This window comes from Populus alba, chromosome 10, assembly GCF_005239225.2.
Source record: "Populus alba chromosome 10, ASM523922v2, whole genome shotgun sequence".
In the NCBI taxonomy this organism is placed as follows: Eukaryota; Viridiplantae; Streptophyta; class Magnoliopsida; order Malpighiales; family Salicaceae; genus Populus; species Populus alba.
The window spans coordinates 15,469,982-15,486,790 of NC_133293.1; the positions used below are offsets into that span (position 1 = coordinate 15,469,982).

General features: G+C 34.5%; 2 protein-coding genes and 1 pseudogene across 9 annotated transcripts; 1 reads left to right on the forward strand and 2 right to left on the reverse strand.

The window, feature by feature from the left end:
• The first annotated feature begins 870 nt into the window (after nucleotides 1-870).
• On the forward strand, nucleotides 871-3,522 carry LOC118043239 (uncharacterized). 8 transcript variants are annotated; one of them, XM_035051128.2, is made up of 6 exons: nucleotides 871-1,044; nucleotides 1,262-1,337; nucleotides 1,442-1,569; nucleotides 1,670-1,879; nucleotides 1,969-2,163; nucleotides 2,807-3,522. In XM_035051128.2, exons 2-6 carry the CDS (start codon nucleotides 1,274-1,276, stop codon nucleotides 3,170-3,172), a joined length of 963 nt encoding a protein of 320 aa, XP_034907019.1. In that variant the 5' UTR covers nucleotides 871-1,044; nucleotides 1,262-1,273; the 3' UTR covers nucleotides 3,173-3,522. The 8 variants fall into 8 exon arrangements, with proteins under 8 accessions (XP_034907019.1, XP_034907022.1, XP_034907021.1 ...); XM_035051131.2 differs by having other exon boundaries at nucleotides 1,262-1,334; XM_035051130.2 differs by having other exon boundaries at nucleotides 883-1,004.
• Nucleotides 3,523-4,231: 709 nt separating this feature from the next.
• Nucleotides 4,232-7,256, reverse strand: LOC118043238 (dihydrolipoyl dehydrogenase 2, mitochondrial-like; annotated as a pseudogene).
• Nucleotides 7,257-9,988: 2,732 nt separating this feature from the next.
• Nucleotides 9,989-12,550, reverse strand: LOC118043241 (probable protein phosphatase 2C 13). The gene is made up of 2 exons (XM_035051134.2): nucleotides 12,060-12,550; nucleotides 9,989-11,325 (listed from the first exon to the last, which is right to left on the reverse strand). The coding sequence occupies exons 1-2, from the start codon at nucleotides 12,219-12,221 to the stop codon at nucleotides 10,339-10,341; spliced, it is 1,149 nt and encodes a 382-aa protein (XP_034907025.1). The 5' UTR covers nucleotides 12,222-12,550; the 3' UTR covers nucleotides 9,989-10,338.
• Between the last annotated feature and the right edge of the window lie 4,259 nt (nucleotides 12,551-16,809).

Below are 16,809 nucleotides of genomic sequence, written 5' to 3' on the forward strand. Positions count from 1 at the left end.
AAATTCACTTTAAAATTGTTTTAGATACAAATTTAATTTTATATCTTTATCCCTTTAATCAAACATACTTTTGTTTTTAATGTCTCTATCACTTTTATTCTAGAACAATAACCAAACATATTAATATCTCAATTGTCTTGTAAATTGATGATTGTTCATTGGATATATAGAACCTATTTGTTTTTTTTTTTTTTTTAGAAGTGTTTTTGAAAAAAAATAAATTTTTTTTTTGCTACAAATTAATTTGTTTTAATATTTTTAAATTATTTTGATGCGTTGATATTAAAAATAAATTTTAAAAATTAAAAAAATATATTTTTAAATAAAAAATATTTTAAAAAATAACTGTTAAATAAATTAATACAAGAAATACGAGAAAGTGGTTATTGTATATCATTTTATCTTGGATTTTGTCCTCAATAACCCATCTTGATTTTCATTTTTAACATATTTTTGTACTTTAATTTGGGTTGCGTGTTAGCAAATCAATTCCCTTGTTTATCTTTTAAGTAGATTTGTGGTCGGTTGATAATGGAAGGATGGTGTATAGTTTTTTTTTTTTTTTTTTTAATGTTGAGTTAGGATAGCCAAAATCTGGTTAAGAGAGACTGTATTTTTTAAGAAAGTATAAAATGCAATGAGTAATAAGATTGAAAGATCAAATTAAAAGAAAAAAAAAATAAAAGGTAGAAATTAAAACCCGACCCGACCATTTTTCATCCGTAATCCTTCAACGGCTCCAACTTAGATGGGCCATATTAATCTTCCTATGATAAGATTTGGGCCGTAGTTGTTAATGGGTAAAACTCATGCCCATGGGCTTTTCCCCACATTTATCTGGGTCTTACAAGGAAAAAAAAAAAGAAGCAAGAAAAGAAGAGGAGCCAGATTTTTAATTTTCATGGTAGCTAGCCTCCTCCTCCGTCCCCGTTTTTACCCATATAAAGGAGAAGAAGAATATCACCAAATAAATAAATAAAAAAAGAGTAGAAGAAAAACAAGAGGTTCGATTCTTTCTCGCTTCGATTTCTGATCTCTATGCAGGTACCTGTCAATTCGCTTCTGTCAATAGTGACTGTAGTTAGGGTTTTTTTGGGTAAAGATTTGCATGCTTTTGTGCCTTTTCTCTTATATTTATTTTATTTTTTATTTTTTATAATTACAATGAACAAGACATCAGTTTTATGAAAAATCTTAGCTAGTTATAATTGAAGAGTGTAACTATTCTGGTATTGAAGGATTTTGGCTCTGTGGGTTTCAGGAGGAAGGGTGAATGATGGGTTCTCAAGTCGAGTCTGTTAAAGAAATTGTTTCGGACCGAAAACCCGAAAGAGGTGGTATGAATCTTGGATTTGGATTTTATTACTTCATTGACTGCAAATGGAAAAATTATTGTTTTTGACATGGTGGTTTTTAATGGATTTGTTCTTGATCTTTAAAGAGATGGAATCGCGGGTGGAAGCTATATGGGAAAAAATGAATAAAGGAGTTTCTAATAAGACTGCTAAATCATTTTCAAATAAGCGTAATGTTTCGACTGTGAATGCTAGTTCAAAGAAGGCGAATAATGTGAGGATGTTCTCTCTCTCTCTAGCTCTTTTGAATGGGATTTTAGTTGTATTACTGGTGGTTGATGTTTTATTTGTTTCTGCTGATCTTTATATGGTAGAACTGGATGGCTTATCTTGGCTTGACACCTAAGGAGGCAGACTCCTCTGGACAAGATGGGGAGGTGCAGCAGAATGGTACCAGCGTTGAAGACAGTAAGGTCGCTTCCTTGTGGGAGCACATGAATAAAGGAGTACCTAATAAGTTGCATAAAACGTTTTTGAACAAATCTTGCTCAACAGTGGATGAATCTTCGCAGCCTAAGTCTGATGTGAGGGCTTTTCTTGCCTCTTTTTTTATGACGAGATTAATCAGTTGATGGTTGTATTGATATAGTTTGTTAACTCTCTGATTTCATAGAATTGGATGACCTATCTGGGCATGGCAACAAAGCGAAAGGAATACTCTGGGCATGATGAACCACAGAGGAGAGCTGATGATATACAAAATGGAAGCGGTGATGAGGCCAGGAAGCTTGCTGCTGCAGCTCTCTCTGCAGTTAAGGATGCTGCCGCCGCAGCCGCAGCAGCAGCAGCAGGCCGGGGTAAAGTTGAGGTGAGCTCTTTTTCTCCTTTTCCCTGTACTTAGCTAGCCATCTTGTGGCTTTTTAGCCATGACAACTATTTGGCTGAGCTTGACAATTGTTTGCAGTTACATGAAGATGGATCCATTGCATGGTAACCAGTATTAGTTTCTTTGCTAAATAGGAATAATTTATGATAAAAATGTCTGAATAAGTCATCTCCTAACTCTTTAAACTTGAGTTGCATCTGCTTGTCTATGCCAAGTTATGGCTGTTTCTAAGTTAACTTTAATCAAACATGCCTCCTTTATCCAACACAGGTAAGAAATTGATTTGAATTTCAAGCATGTGTTCTTGTTCTGTGTGCCAGTTTATTTACCATCACTTTGATTGTCATGGTAATGTGGTGCAAGAACAAGGTTATCAAGTACATCTCAGCTATCTGGTTTTCTTGGTGCCTATGCGAAGCATGTTATACTGTGTGTTCCAAAACATTTTTTGTCAAAGAAATTGACGTGGAGTCTGGTTTTAGAGATATGTTTATTCTTGTTTATCAAGGTGGATTCTTTGTGTGTTATTGTTGATTCATCATCACTCCTTTTTCTCTTTTGTCCCTCTAGATTTCCTTTTATTCATTCTATATCACATAGTTCACAAAATTTGTTTCCTTTCCAGATTAGGGAGGTTCGAGACTTTGCTGGTCAGGAAATTGAAGTTAGGAAGCTTGTTGATGCAGATTCAAAAGAAGCAACTGAAAAGGCCAAAGCTCCTGCACCTTCTGCTGTTGATGCTGTTCTTGAACAAATCAAGAAAAAACCAAAGCTCAGTGTGCTTGACAAGACGAAAAAGGACTGGGGAGAATTTAAGGAAGAAAATAAGGGGTTAGAAGATGAGCTAGATGCATACAAGAAGAGCTCAAACCAGTATTTGGAGAGGGTTTCTTTCTTGGAACGAACAGATTACCGGGAATTTGAGAGGGAGAGAGATGCACGGTTGGCGCTACAGGCCAGGAGGAGGACAGATATGCGAGAGGATTTGTGAAGTACACGTCCCAGTAACTCCACCATCGTGAATTTGCAGTGAACATGGGGAAAGACACAGGTAGTCCTGGGATTTTGCATAAGGGATGCTTTGTCTTTGATGTGCAGTTGAGGACTGTGATGAGTAGAGTGATGGATTGGTGTTTTTATTTAGATGTCTCAAATGGTCAAGGAAGTGAAATTTTAGTTCCTAAAAGAAAAGAGAAGTGGTGAGAGCAGTCGTATTTGTAGCAAATGTTTGTCCTCTTTCCTAATTTTATTAGATGGTTTCTTATTTGGGAACTTGGAGCAACTACTGGCGTGTGATCATTGGAATTTGGAACATGATGTATGAAATCTTTTTCTGTTGTAGCTCTCATTTCACCATGCAATACATGTTCTGCCACCCGTTATATCTTTCCTTTTCATAGGCACGAGGACTAGAGGGATTATCATCCAATACAGCACGTTCATTTCTGTAACAAGGCTACTAATTAGTCATTTCAATTTAACGAACTTCTCCTTGTAGGCAAGTAGAGAGCTCGTTCCTGTTTGAAAAATGGATGCTTTAAATTGTCAGCAATGGATGCACGCAAACATTCATAGACAGGCTCGAGAGAAAGGAAGTGCTTGGCTGTATCCTTAGTTGATGTAGGTCCCTGCATGTTGCAACCCCCCGCCATACACATAATACATCTCTAGAGGAAGGAAAAGGAACAGAACATTCTGACGTTTGCGCGTCAGGTGAGACAAATGGAACGCGCAAATCGAATGGTTAATTCTTCGATTTTTTGCAAAGGTTATTGATGACCTGCACCTGTGACTAGGCCGAAGATACAAGTCTGCAACATTTCCCAGATCACTTGTAACCAAAACTAACAGTAGCAAAAAGCAAACAGCTCCACGACTACAATGCATCCATGCCACAAATAGGCTGGAAAATGAAAAAAGAATTCAGCAATTAGGATGGGATCCCAACAACCATCTCCACTGACAATTCTGTAGATCACATGTGAAAGTCCAGTGGAACTTAGAATAAATCCCAGCTGCACAAACACACCCGGACAATTAGTAAAGACCATTGACAAAAAATACATGTACTCATCTCATCATGAATGTTGGATGTGTTTAGTTAATTCTCATATGGATATAAGGAAATGAAAGGCAAATTCCTATTCAAACATTCCACCTGCTCCATTAAAGGGTGAACAAAGCAGAGGGCAGTTTTTACTAACGAATTTGAAAAGTCCTTCAGCAAAAATGAAAAGAAGATAATAATCGATCCTTTTAGATGTGAATGGGCTTGTCATGAGTAGCCATGGCAGCTTCCTTCAATGCCTCACTCATTGTTGGATGTGCGTGGCATACACGTGATATGCCCTCGCTAGTAGCATCATAAGTAAGAGCCAGCATTGCCTCATGAATGAGCTCTCCAGCATTCGGAGCCATGATATGGACTCCCAATATTTTGTATGTCTCTTTCTCTGCAATTATCTTGACTAACCCTTCAGCATCATCAATTGCCTTGGCACGACTGTTTGCCAAGAAAGGGAACTTCCCAACACGGTACTCAACACCAAGTGCCTTAACCTGCTCTTCAGTTTTACCAACAGATGCAACCTCAGGATGTGTATAGACAACTCCAGGGACCTTATCATAGTCGACATGGCCGTGCTTGCCTGCTATGAATTCTACACAAGCAACTCCATCCTCTTCTGCCTTGTGCGCTAACATTGGGCCAGGAATCACATCCCCAATAGCATAGACACTCGAAACATTTGTTGCAAACCTTTCATTGACTAAAATTCGACCACCCTTGTCAGTCTCCACATCAATCCTGTCCAGCCCAAGTCCAGCAGTGAATGGAGTCCTACCAGCAGAGGCAAGAACCACATCAGCTTCAAGAGTTGTCTGGTCACCACCAGATGCCGGTTCAACTGTCAACTTCACACCATTTCCAGAAGTATCAACTCCTACAACCTTAGTTTTGAGCATGAATTTCATCTTCTGCTTCTCAAGTGTATGTTGAAATTGCTTGCGAACTTCCCCATCCATGCTTGGGACAATATCTGGAGCAAACTCAACGACAGTGACTTCTGAGCCAAGCCGGGCCCACACCGAGCCCATCTCAAGTCCAATATAGCCTGCCCCAATGACCAAAGTTTCTTTGGGATCTGCTGCAAAGCCAAAGCACCAGTAGAAGATACAATTCTCTTCATCAATGATAATCCCAGGTAGAGACTTGACATCAGAACCCGTGGCAATTATGATATTCTTACCTTTCACAAGTGTTCCCACCATCAATGGTGTCCACTGACACCTCGGATGGGGATATGAACTTGCCATACCCTTTGACATAGTTGACTTTGTTCTTCTTGAATAAACCTTCAATACCTCGAGTAAGGGTAGAAACGGCTGTCTTTTTGGGCCATCATGGCAGGTAAATCAACCTCAACAGAAGAAAACTTCACTCCATGGCTAGCAAATGAATGTTGGGCTTCATGGAACATGTGTGATGAGTGAACAAGAGCCTGAAAACAAGAAGGGCTAGACCAATTCAAATTTGATATATGTTAAGGCATGCAGACATATTGTCCCTGTGATGAAAAAAAAATAACAGAGTTACAAAATATAGGTTAAATAACTAAATCAAATGAATAAATAAATTAGTCTACAATTCAGGAGTACGACTTCTGGTTGTTATCTTCAAAATAGCACAAGAACATACACAATTGATAATACATTGAATTCCAGCACACCTTAGACGAATTAATATAAACGAGCTGCTTACTATTCTATACAAATCACCATGTCTACCACAGGTAGGTAAGCAGATAATCAGAAGAACTAATCAAACACACCTTAAAAGTTCTACTTTTATACTCTAAATCCACTGCCTAACAGGAATTGATTACAGCATACTTTGGTCCTTGCATATACTGCGCAATGCACTTTCACGTCAGGAAATCAAAATGCTGAATCCAATAGAGAAAAAAATCTTCCACTACTTTTGATTTCTTTCACTAAACAATCAAAAACTTATCCAATAGCCAGATAAAAAAATGTTCGAAAATTCATAAGGTTGTCACATGACAAGAATTCTCTATCAAACAAGCAATAAAAATAATTCCATTTTCAACTGAAAACTCATCAATCAAATTCAGCTAACAAGCAATATAAATGGATCTGAAACCAAACAAACCATAAAATCTCACAAAAAGAAAAAAAACGGATAGAAAAAAATCAACAACTTTAATACAAGAACAGGTAAAAAAAAAAAGAAACCAAAACAAAAAAAGAAATTACCTTTGAAGGGATACAACCAACATTAAGACAAGTACCACCAAGAGTACCGCGTTTTTCAGTACAAGTAGTCTTAAGACCCAACTGGGCAGCTTTAATAGCAGCCACGTAACCACCTGGTCCACCACCGATGACAACCACATCGTTCTCTTCAGATCCTGAGGTAGCAAACCGACGAGAGAATTTTGTGAGTGAATAAGACAACTTGAAAGCATCAGCACTTGGAGAATTTGATAAGTTTCTTGTTAAAAAGCATGCCTTTCTCTTTGCAATACTTGCCATCGCCATTTTTTATGGTCTGGTAGAATCTGTCTCTCTGTCGATGTAAATCGAACAAAACCTCTTCTTCTTCTTCTTCTTTTTTTTTTAGCTCTCCTTGGGACATTGTCTTTTTGACAACTCAAAGGAGGCTACAATCTCTTAGAAGAAATTCAAATTAGTCCCTAAACTATAACTTGAATCTCAATGGAATTCTTTTGTTTCCATTAGGTTTCAAAGGACTCATATTTTCAATTGAGCTGTCTGTCTCAACGCTTCACATATTTTTAATGGAAAACATCACTCTAAAGAGGCATCATTTGCTGAGAATTTTATAAAAATTTTGAAGTTCAATTAAGACAGAAATTATTGAAAAACTCGATCCACAAACTTAAAGTGATATTTTTGGAATATTATTTCACAGTACTATTACTAAATTTATCTCCAATTTAAGTTTAACATGGACAATTTACACATGTACATAAATTTCTTAAATGTAATCGCCAAGTTTCTTGCAATCTTTTAAATTTGAAAGTGCGGTGATACTTAAAATTGAAATAAATAATACCTTACAGATTAAAACCTACAAACCCACCTGACCTAATAGCTAATGAGGTAAGGACAGGAGATTGAGTGGGGAAGTTTTTTCTTTCTTTATATTTTTTTCAAGGGTAAGAAATCAACTTTTTGTTTCCTTTTTTGCCATGTTCTTGATGTAATGAGAGCCATTGGTTATTCTATTATTTGAGGTGGGGCATACACGCAACTTGAATAATAGTACAATTCCTCAACTTAATAAAAAGATTCCAACAATACACAACATACTTGTTATTTATGTTTTATAAAATAAAAATTATCCCCATTTAACAAAATGTTAAGGTCTCGTATATAAAATGAAGATTACTCAAGATTCTAATTGCCATTTACATAAAAAAAAAATATTTTAAAAATATTTTAAAAAGCTTTATTTATAACTTTATCCAAGGTTCTAATTCATCTTAAATCAATTCTAGTATGTCCTTGTTTTAACATTGAATACAATGAGCAAGTTAGTAGATCGACTATTAATATATAAAGTCAATTAATGACTAATATATAAAGTCAGAGTACTTATTTCCCATCCATAGAAAATGGGAAGTTCAATTTGATTTTTTATGAATATTTTATCATCTTAACACAATTTGTCAAAAGTATTTAGAAAATGACATGGGTTAGAAAAATATTTAGAAAATAACACAATTTCAACATGATCACAATTCTAAATATTAATTTTGTAACAACCGCTATTGAGAATAATAATTAATTATTCAAGAAAACAAAAGTGAAATTAATTAACATGTATAAAAAGTTAATATAAAATTTTATGAATAACCAATAGTCAAAATATGAGAATCAAGATCCAATGATCAAGAAATAAGAGGGGAGATCAGTTGGTATGGTATGAAAGAAAAATGAAGGAAGAAAAAGAAAGGAAAGAAAGAATGGATCACTCGGGACATATAAGGACTCTGTTTTTTACACATATAATATCGTTATAAGGACCTCGACGAGATGATTCTAACTGCATCATGAAAAAACGCCAAACGAGGTCATAATTGATTAATAGTTTTGTTTGGTGTTAACCAAACCCTAAAGTATTTTAACCCAAGATTAACCCTAAACAAAATCACTAACTCATTATGACCTCATTTGTTAGTCTTTCATAGTATGGTTAGAATTGTCTAGTCAAAATTTTTCTATTAATACTAGATGTATAGAAAACAAAGCTCAATATATCTCCGGTAATTTATTTTTTTTCTCTCTCCTTTTTTCCCTCATGGCATATCAACTTATCTCCCATTTTATTTCTTAATATTCATATCTTCATAATTTTTTATGTTGATTTATGTAAATGTTAATTAATCTATATAAGAGATATACATTTGATTTATGCGTAAACAACCGTTATTTTCCAATAATAATTGTTACAAAACCAATATTCAAAATCATGGTTGTATTGAAGCTATGTTATTTTTTAAATAATTTTATAATTAGTGATATTTTTACCAAAACTTTCATCAAATTGTATTTTTTTTTTTTTAAATCCGATTTTGATTCCTTCCAAAATTTATAATTACAGTATTAACTAATGGGAGAGATGGTGTGCATTCAAAGGTTTGCATGATTGAGATATATGCCTCTCGTTTTTCGTTTTAAAAAAATGAGCTTTTTGTTTAGGTGGGCTAGGATTATAAAAAATCAAAAAGTCTAACGCTGAGGTTGGTTTTGTGAGTTAACCGTGGATCAAAAGATTACTTCAAATCTTTTCTAAAATTATTTGGATAATAGTTAAAAAAATATATTCTTGGAGTTAATAAAAATAAAATTAGAGTTGATTAACCAAATTATCCTAGGTTAATTTTCATAATAACTAGAAATCTAAACCAGATTTTAGATTCACAAATTATCAAAATGATGTATGACAAGTAGCGTAAAATATGTGGGATATGGAATATAGTATCCAACATTCCTATATCTATTTGAATTTTTATGTATTTGGATTTTGTTTATGAAACTCTAGAAAACAGTGGCCTCGTAAACCCTAGCATTACCTTTATATATATATATATATTCAGATTAGCTTATGCACATCTTAGTTATGAGATTTATGATACTTGAACTAAACTAATAATATCTGAAAAACAAACTCTTAACCTAAATTAAACTATACCCCTCTTGCATTACCCTTTTCTTATGACTTGGTGGTGGATGGTGGCGAGCTTAGGCCACCATTCGAGCCAAGACCACCCTCCTTATTAGTGTGAAAAGAAATCCTTCACGGTTCCTACAGTTCTAAAATAGAACTCTATTTCTAGAATATTGCTTCACATTCTCAAGAATTAGAATTGTAACCAGGATTACAATCAAGAGGTACATTACACCAAATTAGAGTTGATTCACTAAATTATCCCGGATTAATTTTCAAAACATCTGTAACAGGTTTTAGAGTAGCATAAGATATGTAGGGTATGGAATATGGCCTCCAACATTCCTATGTACATTGAATTTTTATGCATTTGGATTTTGTTTATTGAAACTCTAGAAAACAGTGGCCTTCTAAAACCTAGCATTACCTTTTTGTTTGTTTTACTAACTGTAAGTGTTTGTGTCTGGATATAGTTACACACACCTCAGCTCTAAGATTTGTAACACTAAAACTAATGATATCTGAAAAACAAACTTAAAGCCCCAGCCCCAAGAAATCCTTCACGGCTCCTACAGTTCTAAAATAGAACTCTTTTTCTAGAATATTGCTTCACATTCTCAAGAATTCGAATTGTAACCAGGATTACAATCAAGAGGTACATTACACGAGTTGAATTCTCGTTTCATAATCCCTACGGACAGGTCGCAAAACAGAGACGATGAGTAAAAGAGAAAACAAAACAAGAAACAGCTAAAAACTACTGGCTGCATTACAAAAGGGACACACATCTCACTTGATGTATTACCCTGATCCCGCATTCTCCTCTACCCTACAAAACTGCTGGCTATTTTTTCTAAACCATCTGAAACAGCCACAAACAGATAAAAACTCTTTACCATATCAAATATCAGTAAATAATGTGAAATAATTTCAATGGACAATCAATTGCCTTCAAACAAGCTCTTCAGCTTGTTCCGAGCCTCCTCAGAGAGGCAGAAGCACCTCAACCTTCGTCTCTGAGGTGGGCATGACTCAACAGGATTAGGTGACAAGAAGCAGACAACAACAGCAGTGAGATTATCAGCTGAATGGAGGCGTGATGCTTCCATGACTAGTTCTCTGGCACCGAGTTCTGGGTCATTATGCCGCCTAAGCCCACGACGGACAAGGCTTACAGCATACTGGCTTGACATAACATCCCAGATACCATCACAACCAATGATCATAAATTCATCATCCTCTGATAACATAAACTGTTGAACATCCGGCTCAGCAATGAGAGGTGATGTGGAGCCAAGTGGAAGCTTAAAATCCCAGTCTCCAAGGGCTCTTGTAACAGAAAGATAACCATTAACATATTCATCTTCGATATAACCGCCCGACTCCTCAACCCGCCTGCGTTCTGGAAAATAAGAAGGCTTGTGATCTTGAGACGCATCAACAGCTACCCCTTTCCTACATAGAACTGCTCGGCAGTCACCAGCATTTGCAACCACTAAATGCCTTCCAAGAACTAGGGCAGTCAATGCTGTTGTTCCGCATGAACTGTTAACAGTGCTTTCATCAGCCAATGCATGGTCAGCCAGCAAAAATGCTTTTCTATGGGAATTAATCAGTTCTTTTAGGAAGATATCATCAATATCTGATATTTGTGGCAAGTCAACATCTTCAAAAAACAATCTCATTGCATTCCTCTTGACATAAGCAGCTGCATCTGGCCCTCCATGACCATCAAAAACAGCATAAAAAGAGCTTGGACACTTGAAATAACCCAGATGGGCAGATAGATCATCAATCCTAATGTGTTCATCATCCATAGACAGCCTTGTTCCAATATCAGCATAGCTACCAGAACGGATGCATGGAAAAGGCTTGGCAGCAGAAGACTCAACAACAGTTTCATTAAGGGTCTCTGTGCAGCTCACAACCTACAATGCAAGAGAGAAAGAGGTAAGTACAAGTTTGGCGATATCAGTACTTAAGGCAAGAAATACAACACCACAACATTTTGAAGAGATAAACTGCACTACAGACAAGAAAGCATGTGGGGAAAAAATGATAATAAACCCAAAATTACACACTAACAAATATAGGTTGCACAGATTTCACCAACTCTAACAGTAACCTATTCAGTTGAAGGCAACTTCTAACTCCCTAATACTGTTTTCATTCAGACACGTCTATTAAATTATGCAAACCTTCGACTTCATGAACTAACATTCATGCATCTTATAAATCAAGGGGGGGGACCCATAATTTATGGTTTAACACCCTCAAATCATATATAAAGCAGCTCTAATCCTATCATCCCTAACCATAAAGTAAAGGGCATGTATCTAACTTGTAATCCTAAACATTAATAGCCTCACGACAGCATTTAGGACCAAATTCCCCCCTGAACACAAAAAAAAGAAAAAGAAATCAAAGAAAAACTCAGTTCGGGATCAAATCGCCACCAGAACACCCAAAATCAATGAAGCTTAGCGGTCCAATTATCTTGAGAAATCCAAAAAAGAAAAGCAACCCGATCAGTTTCTTCCTTGAAAGGGTAATACAAGCTACTATTTAATACATTTTAAAATTAAAACTTCAAAAAAAGTCAAGAAACCGATAATAAGTCCTGAAAATTAAGGAACCCCGTAAAGAAAAAGAAAGAACGTACCGACTCAAAACGCGAGATTTCTGTGGAAATCGAATCAAAAACAGGAGTGGAAGGAGTCATGTTCTGCTGATCTTTAGCCAGGCAAAGTTGATATTGCACATCAATAACATTACACATCATGTCTGCCGTTTCGGTCACCGTTTTTCGACTACTCACTATCATAATCTCAATCAAGAAGTCGTTTTTTTTTTTTAACACAAATTCACCTCTTTTCTTTTCAGCTCTTCAAAAGAAACGAAATTTAGGGTTTTGATTTTTAATCGATTCGGATACTAGAATCAGAGAATCGCTTTTTATGGTGCGTGTCTTGTTTTTTGGGTGAAATTAGGGTTCCTAGATCGAAGCAGGTTCTGATTTGAGTTTCCCTTGAATTTATTTATTTGGGGTTCGTGAATTGGGTGACCGACGCGTGGGCGTTAAGATTTTGAAGAGACTGAGACGGGCACGAAACTAGATCCATACACGCTTGCAAACATGAACCCCTTGTGTGAATAACTAGACGGGATTTATCCTTTTGTAATTTGGATTTTGGACTTTGCGGGGTTTTTTTTTATTATTATTGTGAGGTCACGCGTTGGATAAAGTTTAAACTAAGAATTAGATGGATTCCTTCCTTTATAGTTAATTAGACGGAGACATTTTATTTCCCACTTTGTAAAGAAAAGGGTTTGCTATGATGCAAGCTCTTTCTTCCTCTTGAAGCATCTGGTTTTTATTTCTTGCTTTCATTTTCGTTCATGGTGGTAATTAGAAGGTTTGTTTTTGCATGTTTATTTTAAATTCAAATTAAAAAAAAAAAACTCATTAGCACACCAAATTAAATGTAAATATATCACATTCCAGTTAGGGATTAAGGTCTTCACGGAGGTTATTCATAAATTTTTTGAAAAAGAATTAAATTTTTAATATTTTTAAATAATTTTAACATATTGGTATGAAAAATAATTTTTTAAAAAAATAATAATATTATTTTAATATATTTTTAAAAAATAATTCCTCCTAAACTCTCAAATAATTTCTGTATTTAATTACAAAAAAAAGTCTCCATATACAAAAATTGATAAAAGCGCAATCAATCAATCAATCGACTTTTTTAACAAATTAGTTTGGATAAGGAAGAGGGCAAATGGTCTAGAGCTTTCCAGCGTGTAGAAACCCTTACCACGATTAGAAGGTAAATGCGATGGCCACAGCCTTCGTTTATGTTTTATGACGTCTCAAACACTGACCCCTTCCGTGGTGAAGAAGAATTCACTAGTGTTTTGTCGTCTTGTGATTTGCTTTGCCGCTAGTTTTGCGGAGAGAGAAAGCGAAATACAAACGGTTTCACGTTTTTGGTGTGGGCCCCTGCCATTTTGACTTTATTATTAACTAACCTTTCACAGTATGAAGGGTAACTTGGGTATTTGATCCACCAAAAAATGAAGAAAGCTCTGCCGGTAGCCCCTCGCTAGAAGGTTGTGAGAGTATTTTTATATTTTAGCATTTTAAAAAATAATATAATATAAAGAGTTGCATTGCGAACTCGTGAGTTGTAAGTATAGGCTGACACATTTCATAATAAAAAAAAAAAAAAAAAAAGAAGAAAAAAAACCCTGGACATATATCAAAACTCCAATCACAGCATCATTGATATTGTTAGAACGATATTGATAAAACAAATTCAATGATACTAAGAAAGGTCACAAATAATAACTGGAGTGAGACACTTGAGCAGTCTAAATATATCAGGGCTCATTTGCCTTTAAACGACTCGTGTGACACTCTCCGATCATCATTAATGATCTTCTTTGATGTTGTTAAATTTATTTTGTCGAGTTTTTTTAATGGTACAAGTGGTATCATAGTCAAAGCTTAGGTGTGTCTTTGGTTTTTTTTTTTTCTCCTCTCTCTTCTCAAATCACAAAAAAGTAGAAAGGAGAGAAAAAAAATAAAGAAACAAAAAAAAAAGCATCGACAAGATGAATCTAATAACATAAAAAAAAGTTACGAATAATTAGTGAAGTGAGCCACACGAGTCATCCAAATGTGTTGGGTATCACTTGCCTTTTAGACGGCTTGTGTAGCGCACTCCGGTTATCATCGGTGATCTTCCTCATGTTGTTGGATTCATCTCGTCGAAATCTCTCTAACTCTACCGGTGGTGTTATCACCGAAGCTTTGGTGTGTCTCTAGGTTTTTATTTATTTACTTTTTTCTCTCTTTTTGAATTACATGGAGGAAAGAAGAGAGATAAAAACAAACAAATAAACAAAAAAGAAAAGGAAAGAGATCCTGGAGGCACAATAGTACCGTTGAAAATATCTGGATGAGATGAATGCAACATCATCAAGGAAAATCACCAACGATGATTGAAGTGGACCACACGAGCCTTCCGAAGGCGAATAAGCCTCGATATATTTGGACAACTTATGTGGCCTACTCCAGTCATTATTGATGACCTTCCTTGATATCTTTGAATTCATCTTGTTGATATCATTTAAACGATACCAATGGTGTCATCGGATTTTCGGTGTATCTCTAAGGGTTTTTTTTTCATTTCTTGTTTTTCTTTCTTCTCTTTCCTTGCTTTTTAATGTAAATTATGTTGGTCAGAGAGTTGAAGACAACATCTAGAACTCGCAAGTTTCAGCATGACTCTTTAAATTATACTACTTTTATATATTTTTTATATTGTATTATTTTATCTGTTTCTTTTTTAGTTTTAAAGTAAAAAAATAAAAATAATAACAAGGTTTTGATTGCACAAGTATCTAATATCTAACCATGGTATTTTCTTGAAACAGGAGTTGTACGATTAAGATTTTTTTAATAACAAACTTCGTATGACATGTTTGTCCACGTAGATGTACTGGCACCTGAACATAAATTACCATCTTTATGTCACGAATTGGTCTCATTTGTCATAGCATTGGAAGAAGTTTATGTATTCCCCGTTGCTCGTTAATTATTATTATTATTATTAACTATAAACTTAAAAAAGAAGAGACTACATCCTTCCTCGCAAATCACTATTTCTTTAAATAGTGTTTTGCTTTTTTTTTTTTTCAATCAATTTTTTTAATACTGTCATTTAGTATTGTTATTTTTATTAAATTATATACTATCAAGATATGATATGAGTTATAGGTTTGATGGGTTAATTTAATTTGACAGGTTAACCCGGTTGATACAAATATTTATTTATTTTATCATTTATTATTAGATTTATTGAGAATTAGACTTTATGGTTGGTTTTGCTAACTTTTTATTACGTTATTTTAGCATTATGACTCGAGAATAATGCTTAACGTGTTAACTTCAATCGGTTATTGTGTCATTTTTTTTTTCAATTCCATCCCTCAACACCAATTCAATTATTAATTAAGTTTCATAATATTTTTTGTTTTGCTTTTTATGGGGATATTCTGGTCTTACGATCAATATCATGGGTTTTGACATTTTAACCTTAATTAAACTGAGTTTTTTTTTTGTTTTATTTCTAAGAGGTTATCTCGGTCTTATGAATAAGGTCACAAGTCCTTCAACATTGAGTTTATTTTTTATTTGGTTATTCACATCTTATGACTCGAGTCGCGGGTTTGACAACTTAACCTAATTGATCCATTCATTTTTATTTTTTAATTGACTTTTCTTTTCTAATTTTATCATTTAATATCGTGTTTGATTGAGAATGGAGTTTCATGATTTGTTCCGGTTTGATTCTTACCGGGTTATCCCGACCTAGAAATGGTGCTTAACACGTTAACTCAGGTTACCTTGACTTATGTTTTATAATCATAAATTTCATTATTCAACATTACATCCGACAAAGATGATTAAAAGTTGAACTTTATAATTTATTTTGATTTGCTTAATATTAGTTTATCTCAATCTCATGATCAATGTTATGGATCTGACAGGTTAACCTAGATTAAATCAGGTTGTTTTTTTTTTTTTTTTCAGAGATTGTCTCGGTTTGATGACTGGGTTGGGTTTGGCAAATTCACTTGGGTTGTTTTTATGTTCTTTTTTTTTTTTTTTAATTTCACCATTCAACATTGGATTGATGGTAGATTGAAATTCATAATTTGCTCTAATTTACCTTCCACAAGGTTATCTTGGTCTTACGACTCAGGTTGCGAGTTTGACAGGTTAACTCGGGTTATTTTTTAGGCCTTTTTGAAATTGATATTTTTTTTAATTTCATCCCTCAACACTATGTTAATTAGAAATTATGCTTCATAATTTGTTTCAATTTATTTTTTATGAGGTTATCATGGTCTCATAACCAAGATAATGGATTTGACATATTAATCTAGATTGATCCAAGTCAATTCAATATGTTATTATCTTATTATTAAAAAAAAATGTTCTCTTGAAATTTTTACAAGTCAAATCATGTTTTTACCGGTTGTATGAGTTGTTTTTGAACCCGCAAAGTTAATCGGGTTATACCAGATCAACCCTCACACAATTTATTTATTTTTGTTGAAAAAAAAATATTAGCAATATCTAAATATATTTGTTTACATCTAAGAAAAATCTGGAGCGACTAGCAACATAGCACATATGAATTATCCAGTAATTTATTTCAAGGCAACTTAACTCCTCTGTGTATATCAAGTTATTGATGCTTTTATAAGATTATAGGTGGATTGAATCTTACACGGTCTCGGTAGATTGGAAGGTTCAAGAGGAAATGATTGATATAATCATCGTGCAATATTTTTTCGTAGTTAATAATTTTTTGCCACTCGAAAGGAATGTA